Source organism: Dromaius novaehollandiae, chromosome 1 (assembly GCF_036370855.1).
Source record: "Dromaius novaehollandiae isolate bDroNov1 chromosome 1, bDroNov1.hap1, whole genome shotgun sequence".
Classification (NCBI taxonomy): Eukaryota; Metazoa; Chordata; class Aves; order Casuariiformes; family Dromaiidae; genus Dromaius; species Dromaius novaehollandiae.
The window spans coordinates 146,313,487-146,331,637 of record NC_088098.1 but is presented as its reverse complement, the minus strand read 5'-3'; the positions used below and the strand labels follow the sequence as shown (position 1 = coordinate 146,331,637).

The following is an 18,151-nucleotide window of genomic DNA, read 5'->3' as shown; positions in this document are numbered from 1 at the left end:
GTTTCATCATGTAAACCGCTTAGGGTGAAAAGCATGAACCTGAATTTAGTAAATATGTCTCATAAAAAGAATGGTAAATCCAGAAGGAGGGTAACCAGGAACACACTTCTCTTTTGTCTGATGTGTCTTTAACTGTGGGATCTAAACAGCAGGGCTATGTTCTAATATTACACAAATACATGATTTTGTTATATCTTGCCAGCATTTGGCTTCTTTGGAAATGTTTCAATGTACAGAATATGCCTAACTGCTCTGCGTGGAGATGCTCCCAGTGCTTTTCAGTCCAAAGCAATAAGACCAAATGTTTTTCGCAGAAGTGGTGCAATAGCATTCGTGCATTTGAGACATCCCTTTTACCTCAGATCTACTGGGTACTTTGTAGTCTGTGCTCAAAAATGAGCTAATCAAGAACTGTAAGGAGTAGTAATATTTCAGTGCAAAAATGTTATAGAGGAGCTCATAGAAAGCGATTGTTTTTGACCACAGGTTAAATGGCAACATGCACGCATTACAGATCTGTTCATAGTTGTATAACAGTATTGAAGAGGATTACAGAGCTGGAGATATTCCAGCTAGCCTATTTTGTCAGAAGACAGACTATCTTTGGCAGAAAAGAATGGTAGCTTGTCATAATGGTTTGTATGTGTATGTGAGGCACTAGTCACAATTTTGAACATACAGGTCTGTCAACAAAGCTGAAAGACCTCTCTTAAGGTCTTTGGACCTCTAATGTTTTACTTCATCTGAAAATCTGATGTTTGTGAGGCAGAACACACAAAAGCTCCACCTCAAAAGCAGTAACAGACCTACCTATTTATTTACAATTTAGAATCGGACTGATTGATTGTTTAATTTTCTTGACATGTCAACCCAACAAATGTTGTAGGTTCAGGCAGACAGGATAGAGAAAAGAGAATTCTGGCTCTTCATAACTGCTAATGCTGTATGAATCCAGGGAGATTTAGGTTACATATATATAATGCCTTGAGATCATCCGAACTAGGTATTCACATCAACTTCCTTTTGTGTAATGGAATTTATTTACTTGTATGCAGAATTTGTCATCAGGATCCTACCTATGCTATATATGCATCTCTATAGAGATGAGGTTTTCATGGTGTCATAGTCTACATGGTTTTAGGTTTTTATTAACAAGAAAGATGCTCCTAATGACTGCAGATCTGGTCCTATTAAGGTTGTAGCATTTAGTTATTGACCAAAGTGAATTAATATATAAACTGGAATTACAGTCTCTAAACACATCTATTGGAACAAAGAGCAGGTGCTGATGGAGTCCAGGCTTCTGCATACATTTGTTGTGGACTTGAACCCACCGTCAGCTGGCCTGCAGATCCAAGGACACCCCCGCCATCAGCAGGGACGCCCCTGAGGTCAACAGCGTGGTGGGGAGAAACAGGGAAAAATTATACTGGAAAGGTGGCCCATAAGTGGCAAGAGCAGTCACTGTACCATGCACCAGTTTGTTTGGGAATCCAGGGAAAACCATACCAGACGGGTGGCCCTCAAGCAAATGGTGAGTTTTGTTATAACCTCTTAGCTCTAATAAATTCTCACACTTGACAAGTGATGCGCTCTCAAGTTCAGTACAACTAATCCTGGAATCCGAAAGTGTCCCAGACACCCTGCTAGTGGCACCTCACAGCTCTGCAACTCAGATCCACCTCTTTCCCCACCACTGCTTTTCCCTTGCTGGAAGAAGCTAAGCCTGTCCAAGCTTCAGCCTCTCTCTCTCTCTTAGAGTAACAAACTTCAGTTTTGCCTACATTGTTGAGTAGTCTTCAGTTGGTCTTCCCTCAAGGATTTTCACTGCTGAATTCATATAAGGACACATCCCTTCCCCTCATCTTCTTTAATCTTCTTTTCATGTCCAACTGATGCAGTAATGCATGTGAAAAGGTTGTGGATTTCCAATGTTTTGTTTTCCTGCTCCCTAATCACTGTCAGAGAAGACTCATCTGTTCTTCTTCATATAAAGCATTGAGACACCTGCATGGTAGAAAACTGGGGGCAAAACTGAACTCTTATTAATTAGTATCATTTGACACCTACTACAAGCAATGTTCTGCTTTTCATAATTTGTTTAATATGTCAGAGCTACCACCCCCATATAAGCACATTGACTAAGAACTAAGCATATGGAACAAACAGTCCTTCAAAGAAAAAGCTACACTGAAGGAAGCTGAGTGGTTGAGTTGTTTGTTTCATCTTAAATTGATGGCAGCTCCTCACATCAGCTACATAATCCCCATACATGCCCTCCTGCTCAACTGTGATTGCCTCTATACAACGTATTTCTTTTCAAAGTCAGACTGTTTGGTTGGCTTAACCCTTCAACCTTATAATGTAAAAAATCATTGCTGATGTTTAAAAGCCTTCTCCCGTTTAAAAAGAGGTTTACATGAGGATACAGCTGTCAAACTCCAAAGAGGATTGAACCGTGTCATTACTGGCATCTTTCCACAATTGGCCTATGAGGTCTAACTAAGAAGAACCCAACACAACCATATTATTAACCATTATGAAAAGAGCAGCTGCTTGCAAAATGTGACAGTTTTGTGCAATGTCACAGGGACTCAGCTGAAACATTTGATCTTTGTAGGCTGGTACACAGCAAATTTTTCACTGAGTGCTGAGTTCAGTTTTTAGCTTGACAGTGGAAAAAATGTGAAGTAGTTAATTAGTACCATCTAATTCTTTCAACAGTGCACTTTGAAACAAAAATTAATATTGGTGGATTTTTATTTACAAAAATGTCCTGTCAGAATCCAAAACATTTGAGTGGCTACATGGGAATGTTACAGTTTTATTCTGCTGATGATACAACAAGAACTGTAGCATATGATCAATTTGAGATATTGTGAATAATTACAATAAATAAGCACTGAGGTGATAAATAGTACACTGCCATAGATGAATTAAATAATTTGAACACAGGAAAATTTATCATAAGTGTGGTCTGTGTCTGGATATTTCATTAAGAGAAAAAAAAAAGTTAAAAATCCTCCTTTTGCCGCACACGCATCTTCTGCTCAAATGAAGCCAAATACTCCCCTTAAATTAAGCCATAATGTTTCCTTCCTTTCTTTATGTTTTTAAGATATATTCTCCAGGAACCTTTAAATTGAGAACAGCTAGTTAACAGATATTTAGAAGGGGACAACAGAACCTTCTGATACTGAAGTTATTTATTTGCCTATTGTACATTATATTGTGTTTCTCTTATTCTTCGCACCATCCAAGCCAAAGATTTGCTAGAACTGCTTATTGCTTCTTTTGAGGTAGAAATTCATTTTTGAAAGGGATTTTGTGATGTGCTGACTGCAATAGCAGGGACCTGTAATCTGAACTAAGAGAATCTTTGGAGTTGTATGTCCTCACACAGCTTGCTCATGACAAGCTGTGTTGTCACCACATACTTCACCTATATACTGTTAGGAAGAGATGCTTGACAGATCATATTCAAAATCAAATGGACAGAATTAAATTAGCAAAGCTTTGACTTTAAAACTTCTTTAATATCACCGTAGTGACATAGCTCACTGTAGTAACATAGCATTTAAATAGCATATCACAGAGAAGCAATGCTCAGAATCATTCACTATATAATTGCCACCATTCAGACAGCAAGCAAGATCACCAGAAGCCACATGAGAATGATGTATGTGGAGGTTTGCTGTGAAATCATTCTCTCTGTCTTGGAGTCTTCTCTAATGTTTGTATGATTAACATGAAAAATCAGAATGGTTCCTACACAAACATATAATTTTTATGTCAAAATGACCACTTTCCCTACTGGACTGCTGAATAGAAGAGATTCTGTTTTATTCTAATTGCCAAAGAACAAAATTAGTCTTAGGACGCACATATAAATGTGTTTTGAATGTTCTTGAGCTATTTTTTCCTCAGTCTTTTTCCTGTGTCTGAGGAAGCTTTTAAACTGTCACATAAATTTTACTTACTTAGACAGTAACCATGTCTTCTTGACATCTTATTTTAAGTGTCATAAATGTCCTTTAAAAGTAGCAATACATCAACATAATTAAAAATCAAACCTGAGATTTATAATCTCTCGCACCTAAACTTTACTTTCGTTTTGACTTTTCATTGTACAATAGCTTATCTTCTCCCAGCTTCTCCAACTAATTGGAAACATGCTTTCAATCTTTCCTTTGGACTGGTGCAGACCAAAGAATTCAAAAGACATTTTTAATTCACTCGCCTACTCATTGCAAACCAATTTCTTTACTGATCCTGAGATCACAGATTCAGGGGAAAGGAAGAGTTGGATTTGGCTGATAGTTTTTATTTGTTCTTAAAGAAGTGAACATTATATAAGTGAAGCTGAGAGAATAGAGATATGCTGAGGGAATTAGTTTTGCCTGATGAAACACAAGTTCAAGCAGATTTCAAAAAAAGAGATTATTTTTTGTTATCTCAGAGATGAATCTTCTTAATGAGGCACAAAGGTTAAAGAAAAGATTTCCTAAGACTATTATATTAAACAACCAGGAAATTCCAGGGCCCAGTTTCATCCAAATATCACTTGAATGGAGTAACACTAGGGCTAGGTTTCATCACCTTCCTTTTATAGTCTCATTTCTCTCAAAAAGTCCACAACACAATGAATGCACAACTGCCAACTTTTTTTAAGAGGATAATGTTATTATCTGATCACCTAAAGCAGTTATAGCCAGCAATTACATCAAGGAAAGAAAGAGACCAAAAGGGCAATGTGAAATAAATGCCACAGGGTCTAGTTACTCTATTACCCATTCTTCCACCACTTTTATATTCCAAAAAATGCCTTTCTCTTTTTCAGTAACATAGTCTTAAATATCATCTCCAAGTAATTGGCTACAGAGGATTACTGTTCATCTCATTTCTAGATGGCCTTTGAGGCTCACTAATTCCTAAGCTGAAAACAGCTGACATCAGCCTCCTTTCTGAGGCTCATAAAGGAGAATTTCAGATTTTGTTGATACAAAACCATGTCATTAGGCATCTCCAGTGGGAGTAGCACTGCTGATGGTGAGATCAAGGCTACTGAGGGGCCTTTCTCTGTGATGACAGTTTATGAGTACTGCTCCACAAAGAAATGATGGACAGAAGTAGCGTGAGCTTTTGGAAATTTTTGAGGGCCAACCTGAACAGCATTGCCCCTGCTGCCACAGAGCAGTATAAAATCATCCTGCAAGTCAAGCGACTCAGGCAGGTGGCTTGGACCAATGTCTATGGACTGCAAAAGCCACTTTCATGTAAGGAAGTGTCAACTGTAATGAAAAAGAGATTGATCAATCCATTGTTTAAAGGCTGAGGAGAATAGGAGAAGTACAAAACCAAAATCTAGACTTCACTGCCATTTTGCCAATTTAAAGCCTGTATTTCCCATGGAGCAAACTATACCGTATAAATACTATAGTAGTGTATATATATATATGTACTAATATATAAATATACTCCTACAGAAATACATTAGTATTCTAATTATTCTAATTAGTATTCTAATTCTAATATTCTGTGTAAATATATATCCGGGCCGGGTGCATTCCCACTGAACTCACTGGGAGCTAATTTGTAGTCCACTTCTGAATAATATGCCTGCATTTCCTACAGTGAGCAATATGGAAAGAAATATGTTCCTAAGGAGAAGGCCGACAGGCTTATTTCAGCCAGAAGGATGCTCAGGAATGACAAAGTCATCAGGATGACCACAGTGGGTGATCCAGACTTCATATGGAGCCCAGGCAGTCTAAGGCAATGCAGTAAAAGATTCGTTAGGTAACACTGCTCTTCAGTACGAGATGTAAACAAGAAGAAGTTTCGACAGGCAGGTCCTTGAGCCAGGCCAAGACAATGTGCACACCGACCGCAAAATACCTGCAGGATTACCCGGCAGTCAAATTGAAACATTCAGTCAAGTATATGGTGGACATCTCTCTCCCTAAATAAAGGGCCCCAGTTAATTCAAGGACATTTTCTTAAAGACAGTTTTAGTGATCAGGATAAATCCTCTGTTCTGTTAAATAGATTCTTTGGAACTTCTTGTCTCAGCATACATTTGAGCAATTTAGAGACTCTGGGAATCTTACCCCGAAAGATAATTCAGCAATTTAAGTTAAATAGTTGTATTAAAACGAACTATGCAGACATGCCAGTTTACTGAATCTTTTTATGAAAGAAAAGGATTTGGTGTCCCCTGTTTTCTCAGTCCTTAGTAGTTTTCTTTCACAAGCATAAGAACAATTAATATTAAAATTTAAATGTCAGTCTACTGAAACCAATCAAACAAAGTGTGAGTTTGCAAAGGTTTATCCATATTTCACCTGCATTATATTGAGTAGTCCCACTGATTTAAGGACAGTTACTCTACTAGCAGAGTCAACCCAGACGAGAGTCATATTTTAATTGAAGTCACGCAGCTCTTGGTGCAAAACTGCCCCTTACACGCATTGGCTGAAATACACACTAAGAGCCACATAAGATTCATCTCCATGTGAAAAAAAATCAATTATACTGGAGGAGTAAGTGAGGTAAAGATCAACTGAGGAGAAATTTCAGGAGATCCTTTCCCAATTCCTAATATGTTACTACAAAAAATTAGATACACAATTCTTTAAAATGACATGTGCATGGGTATTTAATTGTATATCAATCCCTAAATCACTCACAGTGATTACATTTTACTTAATGGGAAAACAATGTTATCAAAAGACTTGGAGGTACTGCTTGCACTTGCAGGCACTTGCACTTGCGCTTAGTCATGCTGTGATTTAGTATTTTCCATCTATGATTCTGTGACTGATTTCCTGTGGTTTCATAAGTCCCTGTGATTTCACAAGTTCACAATAAGTTGCTTGTAGCTGATGCACGAAATAATATCACCCACTGGAAAACAGCATGAAGGATTTTAGCTGGAAGGGTAAGAGCTGGTCCATGCGAATATGATTGTATTTTTCCATCCTATGTCTGGGTAGTTAACAGGACACTTAAAAGCACTATTAAGCATGTCTTAATCAAGATACATATGAGATTTCTCAAAAGAAAAATTGTGGTTCCAGCTGGACCCAGCCCTTCCCTTTCCCATCCTTCTTTCTACTCTCCTATATACATTGTACTTACCGTGCTGTTTCAAAACAAGATGACATCAGCTCATTCTCATCCCTGCCACATGCCCAACTGAAGAACTTCTACAAGATTTGATTTTGCCCATAAAGCTCATTTTTAAAGGATTTATATGGCTTTTGTGGTCAAGCTGTCAATTTTTGTTTGGTTGGTTGGTTTTAGTAGGTGGAAAATACAGCCATAACAATTTCCAGTTCTCATTCTGAAGGCCATATAGTAACACTCTCCAATGCACATAAACTTGACTTGGTTCAAGTGAACCCTTTGGGTCACTTCACTTGGTTCAAGTGAACCAAGATTTATAGGACACACGTATACTGTGGAGAAGGGGCACGCCAAAGCTCTCCTGGCTGTCCTGGTTCCCCCTTGCCCAGATGAGGGAACCCACCAAAATGCCCCAGACCTCCTTTCCTCCCAACACAAACAGATTTCCTTCTAAACGACCTGCAGAAGCACGGGGCACATCTCAGCCCTGTACAGCAATGCATGCCCACAGCTATGGGGAGCAGCCAGGACTGTGCCTCACCACCAACACAGAAACTGCCATGGAGAACCAAATAAAGAGAAGGGAGAGAAATGAAAAGAAAATTCTGTTCCTCAGATGAAAAATCTAATCGGCTACAGATAAGACTTAAGTCAGGATTCTGAACTGAATTACGCTTCTGCTCTACTTTAATTAAATAATTAAATAAATTGTATTTAGGTATTTATTTCATTTTAATCAATAAAAAGATCTGACCTGGTTTAAACGTTAAACTGCTTTGAAATCTACCACGTCTTTTCCTGACTTCTAGCAGTGTAACAGTTTCCAGAATCAGGTCCTGCCAATTTTACTCACACTCTACTTCACTGCTGCAGTTAAGTCATCTTGCCTGATGCAAGAACCCGTAGGCAGCGTTTCAAAGCCTGTGTTCTGCAGCAGTGCAGATTAGGTACAGCATTGCTCTCACTTTAGACTTTGTCAAGTCACCTCTGCATATTTTTAAAACTACCAAAAACAGTTTAGAGTGATCCTCAGTGCCTTCCGCATGGTGTGATTGCTACTGGTGCAAGGGTTGCTTGGACCCAGTAGCAAAGCAGTTTAGCAAAATGAACACATGAGCAAGGAAAATTTAAAGAGTCACCTATGATATTTCGGGGTCTCCAAAATATTTCTGAATATCTACAAGTAGAATTTCTGATTTGTAGAAGATCTGTCGCAGCAGGAAAAAAAATGAACCCTCCCTCTGCCCCAAACCTGCCTCTTTCCTCACAGAGTTCACTCCTTGATGCTGTGATGTGGTGGCAACTGTCATGGCTGTGTTACTGGTATCATTTTTATGTTCCCAGTCTCAGCCATAGTGATGCAGTTTAAGGTCCTATCATGCACTTTGGAAATTTGTATGCAGCTTTCTGGAAGAGATAGCAGAGGGGCATGAAAACTGCTTTAGCTCTGTGTGTTTTGTGACACTTATGTTTCTCCCAAACAAGTAGGGAAGAAAAGCCATGTGTTTGATTTTGAAAACACAGCAAAATTGATCCATGGTTGCTATTACAGCTGAGATGGATAAATTCAGAAGTCTGATGATCCATGACCCTCCTTAGGCAAATAAGACAGCTCCAAAGTCCCATTAAGCTTCCTGTTCTCTGCCTGGTAGAAACAACATTCGCTTAAGGAAAATATGTATCTGCTCATCAAGGAAATAAAAATTAATTGGGATTAGGAGAAAATTATGCTGTTTGTCCTTATTCTTACCTTCCCTGCATGGGGAGAGGAGTGAAATCCTTCCCCAGTGCAACGCAGCAATCATCCCCTATTGTTGTGTTTTCACAGGGGGTCTGTGGCACTCCGAGAGCCGCTACCATGCCCTGATACTCTTTTAATAGCCGCAGCTCGTTGCAACTTCTGGTCACTGGTTTGGCTGCCACCTTTGCAGATAGACTGGTGTGATGTGAAGGAGATGTCTGATTCAGCTCCATCTCTTGTTTTCTAGAAATTGTACTGTTATCCTTGTTATCCAAGTATATCTGTCCCTGGGTTTTTTTCTCCTAAAGAAAGTGAAAACAAACATATTAGAGCTTATAGGAATTGACTCAGTGTTTGCTTTGGTACAAGCATGTTGGACCAAAATGTCAAGCTGTAGATTTTTCATGCACCTTTGGATATTTCTCTTCTTAGTTTATTTCCACCAGGAAAAATTCCAACATTTTAAACCTCTTGACAATTCAAAAATAGCCATCATAAAAAGTTTTGAAATACATCAAGACATTGGTTTTCTACTTTTTAGCCTAACATGAACTTCTTCGGCAAATTTCCCAGAAACTTGCACTGGCTTATCCCATGGAATAAGCCACAATCATCTTTGGATCAGTGAGGGCTGACATACTGACTATTTAATGAGAAACAAATTCAGACACAGTGCCATCAGCAAATCTTGGGTTTTACCTCAGAAACACATAAATACCAATTCTGCAAGATCTGTATACATGGAAATCCAGCTTATGCGAGCAAGAATTAACTCAGATTTGCAGTCCTTTTAGCATTATGAGAGTACTGGGAACAAAATTCCAGTCAAATTTGAAGAGGAGATTTATTTGTTTACAACATACAGTATAAAGAGAACTAGAGTCAAGATCTCTGTCTTTGCTAGTGAACTAAATCAGGTCTCAAGGATCATCCCTTGATCCCACAGGCTGTTTAGCTGTTAACGTGTTCTCTGGCACAGCTGTGGCCTCTGCCAACTAGCACTCTGCCATGCCATGCCATGCCTGGGCACAGGCATGGGAGCAGCACATGCCAGGAAGGGAGAAATATAAACATGCACTCTGCTGAGACAGCTGGCATCAAGGCCAGAGAAGAATCCTGGTTCATTTTGTTTGTTAGTATAGACGTAGCCAGTGACTCCTCATGTCCCTTCCTATCCTCTGCATAGAGCAAAGCTGTAGCACAAACACTATTATAGTGACTTTCCTTAATTCTCTTCATCATATGCCCAAGACAGAGAAGCTCTCCCACAATCTACTAATACAGTGTCAGTGCATGGGCTCAAAACATACAGCAGAGTCTGAGTTTTGTCAGATGTGTAATATCTGTGAGCTACCAGGATTTTCCTCTAGCAGCTCTTGACTGTAGGCAAAAGTAAAAATGGCCTTTCTTTGCACGAGCAGAGAACAGGTATCTCCTAAAGCACCAGGTACTATAGCTCATATCTGTGTGGAGAAAGAGCACATGCCGTAGCTTCACACCAGGCCTTGCTTCAGCTTCATCCTGGCATGAGGAGCAAGAACAGCGAAATCTCTGGCAGCCACTAAGCAACTCACTAATTCTACAAATGAGGCACAGTTAGTAAGCTCCTGGCCCTTGCTGATCATCTCCCCTTAGATATAAACAATCCCAAAGCAATTTTAGAAGCACCATCACTTATGATGACAGTCTACTTGGCTATCCTGTTTATCACACTCCTCTCCTTTGCTGGCATTGTATCAGGCAAAAGAGCCACCAGTTCAGAAATATATCCCTGGCCAGTAACAGGACAGAGTCTGCCAGGGTTATAGTAACACTACTTCACCATTTCACTGCGCTTTTCTCTTGCAACTGCAATGGCAGCAGCCCCGCTGCAGCAACTGCTCTCTTCTATTGGGAAGACTCCCTTGGAAAACTGCTGTCACGTGGAAGCTCTTCCACAGCTGATGATCCCTCATCAGATCAGATACTCAAGTTTTATGAAGACAACATGCCATTTCACAAGTTACTAGTGGCATTTATAAAATGTGAATGATGTGATTCAAATGTGATGAAAATTAGGTTCTACTATATGATTATTAATGGTGATCATAATAAAACTTACTGCATAACAGTCAAAAAGCTTTTATAGTCTGATCATTAAAATTTGGTGTGAAAAGTTATAAAAAACACTTCAGATTCCCACAAAGTGCACAAATAAATGAAGACCGAGCTAAAGAACATTCTGTCTTAAACTCATGCTGTGGAATCTAATTACTGAAATATTTAAATGTAAAGTGCCAAATCCACCACAGAGGACAGCAAGAGATCAGGAAACAGACCTGTCAACCTCTTACGTCCCACAGCAGGGGAGAGCTTTTTGGAGCACATCCCCACTCCTCCCTCCAGATACTTCAGCACAGGACAACACAGGTAGAACTGCAGGGCTGGGGGGGCAAAAGTAGCAGAGCATTAGGGAAGAGGCTCTGCTTCCATCCCAGTAGGAGAAATCACCAGAAATGGAAGCAACAAAAAGTTAATGATGACTTTGCGCAGCTTTGAGATCTCCCAGCCTCACATCTAGAAGGGAACAGTAGCTCCTGAAAGAAAAGACTGAACATACAAGTCATTACAAATGCAGATCTTTCTTAGCTCCAAGCAATGGCGGGCCTGCTAGCCAAACCTAAGTCAGAATTTTCCCAGGTGGCATTTCCTTCTGTAGTCTTTCATTTTTTTTTTCTTTCTATTCCTAATGCCCTTGGTTCTCATTTGCTAATCTTCTTCACCTATCCTTGCAATTAGTTTGACTAATTTGGCTCTACCCATCATTAGCAGCCTAGAAAACATCCACACAAGCCTTTGCTTACTTGTTCTTTCTTGGTTTTCTTGAAAAGGAGAAAAAAAGAAAGGGAATGTAGGGAGAGTGCTGGAATTACTGAAAGAATGAAAGCACAAAGTTATTCCCTTTAGAGTGCCCCCACTTCTGGACACGCTTAGTATGCAACAAGAAAATCCTGAAGACACTTCGATTTTAAATGAACAATAAATACCTCTCCCCTAGACATTTCCCTAAAGGAACAAACCCCTTTGCCAGCCGGTGTAAGGAGTGCAAGCACGGCTGCTGTAACACCAAAAACACCATCTCTGAGCTGGCCCCAGGCTTCTCCATGGCCTAGACAGCAATGAAAATCAATGTCCCCAGAAAAAGTGCTGAGGGAGAGTCCTGGGAAGCCAGGATTGCTGCTTCTGCACCTTGCGATCAGCAACTGGAGGTGTTGGGAGGGCGAGCGCACGCCACGCAGGGGCCACCGCTGCCCTTCAAGCACCTCAGCGCTTGGCAGATATGCTGGCCGACTGCAACAGCTGCAGCTCAGGCAACGCTCACTGCTCTGATAGCCTCATCCACAAGCAAAATAAGTGCAAGGCTCCATAGTTGCCTCCTCCCAAGACTATTTTGCCATCTCCGGTAGCCTGCTGCCCTACTGTACGGCTAGTTTTGCCTGTACTAATCCCAAACCACCTTCCACTGTAATGGTTAATTTTGAAATGCAAATAGCTCTAACTGCAAATGGAAAAGATAACTGCTCTTGTCTTCAGTCTCACTTTATATATTTACATATTGATTTTATTAAGACACTATCTAAATCCTAATTGAAATATCTATCAGCTTGTTCCATTTTTCACAACATTCGGTTTGTCTGAATACCTGCTATGAAAATATACAGATTTCTAAATGATGTGAGTCTGTAGAAACACGAGGAGTAAAAACCTGCAACTCAGGTTTATGGCGTTACAACTACAGCAACTCAGACTGTTCTAGCTTTTAAAAGATGTGAAACTGAATATAAACTCTAAAAGTGATCCTGTCTCACCCCAAAAATGGTGAGACAGGATCCTTGGGTGAATAAAATGTACAAAGCCTAGTGTGAAAGATATTTATTTTCAGAATTATCACCAGTGAAAAATAAAACAATGCCGAGGACAAGGAGCTTGACAGAAAATCTGATGCCTAGATGCAAAATCATAACCCACATTACTGCACATTCACAAAAGCTTTGCAAAAAAATAAAATCATACAGCACCATTTTGCCACAAGAGATGTGTTTGATTGTGATTACCTACACAGCTAAAACATTGCTAAGGCAACTATCACCATGGTGTCTAAACTTTTAAGATATCAGTGCATTTACCATTCAAGAAATTCTCAAATGATCGCACTTCTCTGTAGTTACAGGACTTTGCCTTGCTTTTATTTCTTCTTCCTTTTTCTTATCTTAAGATAAGTAATGAGACAGGCAAGATGTTAGCATGGAAGGTGGCAGAGATTTTAGCCAAGGAAAGTCCTTTTTAGTTTCATCTATCTGGAACCTAGATTTCGGGGTAATTTTTGTGCACCAGCAAGAGGTTTTTGGCCACAGCTAGAAGTTGTTCTGGCAACCACCCCTCTGGAGTTCAACTATGAAGGGGCTAATATAGCATTTAAGTTATCTTTGTTATCCCATTTCATCCCTTTCATCCCAGTCCAAGGAGTTAAACATCCACTTTTAAAGTACTGGTGCAAAACTCATTTTTTCTCAGCTACTCAGGTGCTAATAAGATCAACTGCCCATCTAAGATATTCCATTCAAGAGGCTTTGTGTAGCCTGATTTTTAGCTGCAAAAAAATGCCAGAGGCAAATGATATACCTGGTACTGTTTCATCATTTAAAATACTATTTTCTTGAGTCTCAGTAATCATAGCATAGCATTTTTGCAATAAAAAATGAAGCAGAATTCAATCTTAGAGGCCATGAGGCTACAAAATACCACATCTTCTCCAGACAATATCTGTAAGTAGCATTTTTCCTGCCTTGCACACTTTATTATCCATCAAAGCCTTTCATCTACCGAGACTGGAAAACACATTACCTTCCCACTAAGTCACCTACCCATTACCAGGCAGAAACTCAAATTCTCAAAGCAGAGGGGCTGCAGGCTGCTGCTCTGTGGGGCAAGCTCACATGCCTGCCTTACCCAGGAGAAGGAAAACATTGTTTTTTCAGCAACATTTATCCCCCAGAGTCCAGGTCTACCAAGAAGCCTCTCCCAAGGCAAATTAAAGACAAATCATCTTGCCTGGTTGGGAAGAGAGCATCCCAGTCTAAAGAAACTTCTCTCTCACTCTGGCTCCCTTCTCAGCGTGGCCCCATCCTGGGAGCACTGCAAAGACCATGTGCACCAGCTGCTGAGAGGAAGCTCGCTCAGTCCTCACGCTGACAGAGTACCACCAAGGCGGAGGAAAAGATCTTCCTCTCTGAATATGCATCTTCCTGCAGATATGCTGCTCATCATAGCTCTCCCCCAAATCAGCCAGGTGATGTACTGGCCTCCTTTTGCCAAGACACCTAAAAATTATCTCAGAGGCAGGGAGGACATTAGATATTCCTAACAAATATGGCCAGGGGAAACAGCAAGGCTTCTGCACTACATCTCAGAAATCTTGCACAGTCATTGCCAGACGTATCCCTTACCCTATTGCCCTAGGGACTAGGTAGTGGGGAACTATTCCCAGGCCTGGGAGATGCAAAGCTCAGCCGAAAATCTATCCCTACAGCTGCAGCCTAAAAAACAGGTATCACATGTGTGTGCGCGCACGCACACACACACTATTACTGCCAAAATACACTTAATATTTATTTTCAAAAAGGAAAGGTCTAACGCTGTGATGTGCAGGCAAGAATTTCCAGTGTTTTCTTCAGTGTATTCAGAGATAGTTTTTCTCATATAAAGAGAAGTGTTTCTAACTTCAGGAGGCAGTCAAAACTGGCTTGGGAATACAGGATGTACCAAATTACCTCGACATCCATGATTTGGAAGTACGTTCCAGTGCTGCTGTTCTCCATGAAAACACTGCCTATCCTACATACAGGAGCCCCCTTATCCCATACAGTGGTGTTACGAATTGCACAGAATAATGATGCGCAGAGCAACCCTCCCTTGCATGATTTAATGGGAGGATAGCAGAGCATGGCCGTATAGAGCCGGGCTACTAGGCAGGTCCTGACCGATTGTCACTACTTTCCCTTTATGTCTTTAGCGACTACTTTTCTTGCTGCCTATCAGTGGCAAGAGAGGAATGGTGTGACTAAACCAGTATCAGTAAAACATTATCAGTAAAATACCATTATTATGCACCAGCTGTAAAAATAAGACTGCCTGAGATGCCTGTCTAAGACAGATAAGACTTCTTCCATATGTTCCCTGTGTATTCTTTACCCAGTGTAGTGGGGAAGGTTATTCTGGCAGGTGAAAGCAGGGTGAGTGGCTAAGAGAAGTTCTGTTTCCAGCGGGCCTGCCGGAGAATAAACTGCTTCCAGCTGTTCCCCTAGGAACTGTGTCCAAGGGACTGCTCCCAGACACAAGAAAGCACTAAAGCCCAGGTGCATACATCTCTCGTGAGGTTGTAAACTGTTTAAAATACCTCTATTATTAACTGGCAGAACTGCACAGCTTCACTAAGTTGCTGCAATCCCTTAGTCAAGCAGAGGGTGTATGTCTGAGATAAACATGCTTTTCTAATCCAAGTACTATGTGACCAGATATGCTGTAAGCTGGGCAGCATGCAGCAGTTTGCCGTCGCCTCACATCTTATATTGTTGTTCAGGGATGGGCACGCACACATCAGGGAGAGTGAGGAAGGGCTCCAGTCCAAAGCCTTGTAGGGATTCAACAGAAGCTCCTAAACCTCCCTGCTGCAAGATGTTCTCCATCACCTCTGGCAGCTTCAGTAGTCAAGAGACAGCAGCTGCTGGATCACAGCTCTGACCAAGCTCCTCAGTTCAGCAAGAGCTTCAAGACCTGGCTGCCATGATCCTGCTGCTTGGACCCTGCTGCTTGGACCTCACAGCTGTGTGATGCAGCAGCCCCCAGCGTGCACACAAGATCTTGACTTCGTTAGTGGCTCAGCTGCTGCTTCCTCCACTGATCATAAAGCTCAACAGGGACAACAGGCATCCAGAAGTCCCTGCCACTCTGTGCTTAAAAATACAGATTTTAGCACCACCTGAGGACTCTGATTTAACAGCATGTAGGAAAAATCCTTCTATGCTCAGAGGCAAAACCTGGCTTCTGCAAATGTAGGTTCCCCCACCTCCTCTGAGGTCAGCTGATGCTGCTGCAATCCAGCAGCTGTAAAACCTAGAGATATGACCTTGCCTCCTTTGGGACTAGTGTTTACTAGACACCTACAGAGCTCAGGGGAGATATGGGACACTATCACTCAAAGGAGTTGCTGCATCTTTAGCTAGCTTCTCCTAATTGGGGAATAGGGCCAAACACCAGATGGATGGTGTCATACAGCAGAGCTAGGGTGACACAATTCTCTCTGCGGTGAGCAGCCATTCCCAGCTCCTCACCCCAGCTGAGCTAACCTCCAGCTATGGCAGGACTGGTAGCAGCTATACCCAGAGAACCCAAGGTCTGTCCTTGAGGGGTGGTTATTCAAGCCTCTCCAGACCCAGCTGCAGGAGGACAGCAGACCCACCATGTTGTGATACTCACTGGCCTCCTGGTGAGCATGCACTGGTGTAGGTGTTCAGGCTGCTATGGAGGAAGCATGCAATAAACATGCCTGAGGTGTTTAAGACAAAGACATTTTTAAAACGCAATTAAACAGCATATTTGTTTTTCTCTGTTTGTTAATAGCTAACCCAAAACTACAGGACTGCATTCCACACTGGTATCTGTTTGGTTTTAATGTCTTTACAATCATGCTGTACTAAAAAAAAATCTGTCTTTCCCAAAGCTGGCATTTTTCACAGCAAATTTGATCAGGTCTCCTTAAAGAAAAAAAAAAAAAGAAGACATGGCCATCCCCTTAGTTGTGAAGACAGCTTCTGAAATGGCTCCTGTGTGACAGCCATGGCCTCTTTTAAGCACCAACAGCAGCTGCTGCTGCTTCTCCATACCATGGCTCCCACTGCACGATACCCATAGTCCCTTCTTCAAAGGCAACTGGGGAGAGAAGGGAAGAGCCTACCTGAGCTTGCTAAGATAGAGAAGGAAGATAAACAGCTTTTTCTTCTGGGCTAGTCTTCGTCCCTCCCAGGCAGCAACAGCCAAGTTCCAGTCCCTGTTCCATCTGCTTCCTGACAAATCCAGTGGTCACGCCTGGTCTTCAGGCAGGTGACCCTTGAATCCCACATCATTCTCTGTGGAGGTCGTCCACTGCTGCCAGTCATCCCCCAGTGCCTTGGGCACATGAAGCACGAAAGCATAGAAATCCAGCACCTTGCTGGGGACGCAGCACCAAAGCGAGGATCACTCCACCACAGACCACACGCAGAGCCACAGCGGGAGCCAGGACTCAGGCTCCCCACCCCCCCCGCCCCCCCCCGCCCCCGGCTGCTGGGGGAAGAGAACAGGAGAATTTGGCTGGTGTGGATAAATGGGAGGTCTGCTGCAAGGCAAGAGCAGCAAGGAAAGCCATGAGTGGACAGGGCATGGCTGGTGACCAGGTACACAGATGAAGATCAGGAGCTGGTCATGATGAACTGACAGATGGGGAGGGCTGCTCAGTGGACAAGGTTATTGTACAGATCTGGCTCAAAGAGCTTAACAGGGGAAGCCATTTGCAGGCTTCTGGACAAAAGATAAATAATTTTGTGATCATTTTCCTTTCTCAGTGGAGCCCGACAGACAGTCACACCAGCACAACTCTGTGGACAGTAAACCACTGCACAGGAGCAAAAGCGGGCAGCCCAGGTGGGAAGTCTTTGCAGAAAGAAAAAGTAACATCTAATTGCATCCCAGGAAACCACAGAGCCACTGAGCTAGCACAGTAAGAAAAGTAGCTGAGAAGTGAGTATGAAAAATAAGCAAGTATGAGCAGATGTAACAGAGACAGAAAAGTGTTGACACAGTTTGGCAACGCTTTTATAGAACATCCTGCCAGTAGAACATCGAATGAAGCATGTCTCTTTCCTGGGTTGCATCACAGAGTTGGCTTCCAGGAGGAGAGACTTTACGTAAGCTATTTAGGCACACACAGCTATACTGGCAGGATTTAACCCTTTCTGGGACACTTTCTTGGTTTCAGCAGGCTGAATTAAACACACTTTTCAGCAAAAGAGTTTTGGTGAAGCTGTTGGCCCCTGGTATTCATTCACAAGATGCCCAAGCCTGTGTTTCCCAGCCTGGTGTCCTCCCTCTCTCCCTGCACACATGCACTCAGAGCTGTAGCTCAGCAATTCGGAATAAAAACAGGGACACGCTGACCCCTTGTGGCCACACAACCACCTTTCAGAAGCAATTTTTCCCCAGAAAGAG

General features: G+C 41.8%; 1 protein-coding gene across 2 annotated transcripts in view; it reads right to left on the bottom strand.

The window, feature by feature from the left end:
- Positions 1-18,151, bottom strand: part of OCA2 (OCA2 melanosomal transmembrane protein) — a 217,772-nt gene that overhangs the window by 176,375 nt on the left and 23,246 nt on the right. For both annotated transcript variants that reach the window (XM_026103160.2, XM_064501789.1), the window contains exon 3: positions 8,879-9,171. In XM_026103160.2, the coding sequence (XP_025958945.2) occupies positions 8,879-9,171 (293 nt within the window). The remainder of the gene's footprint in view (positions 1-8,878; positions 9,172-18,151) is intronic.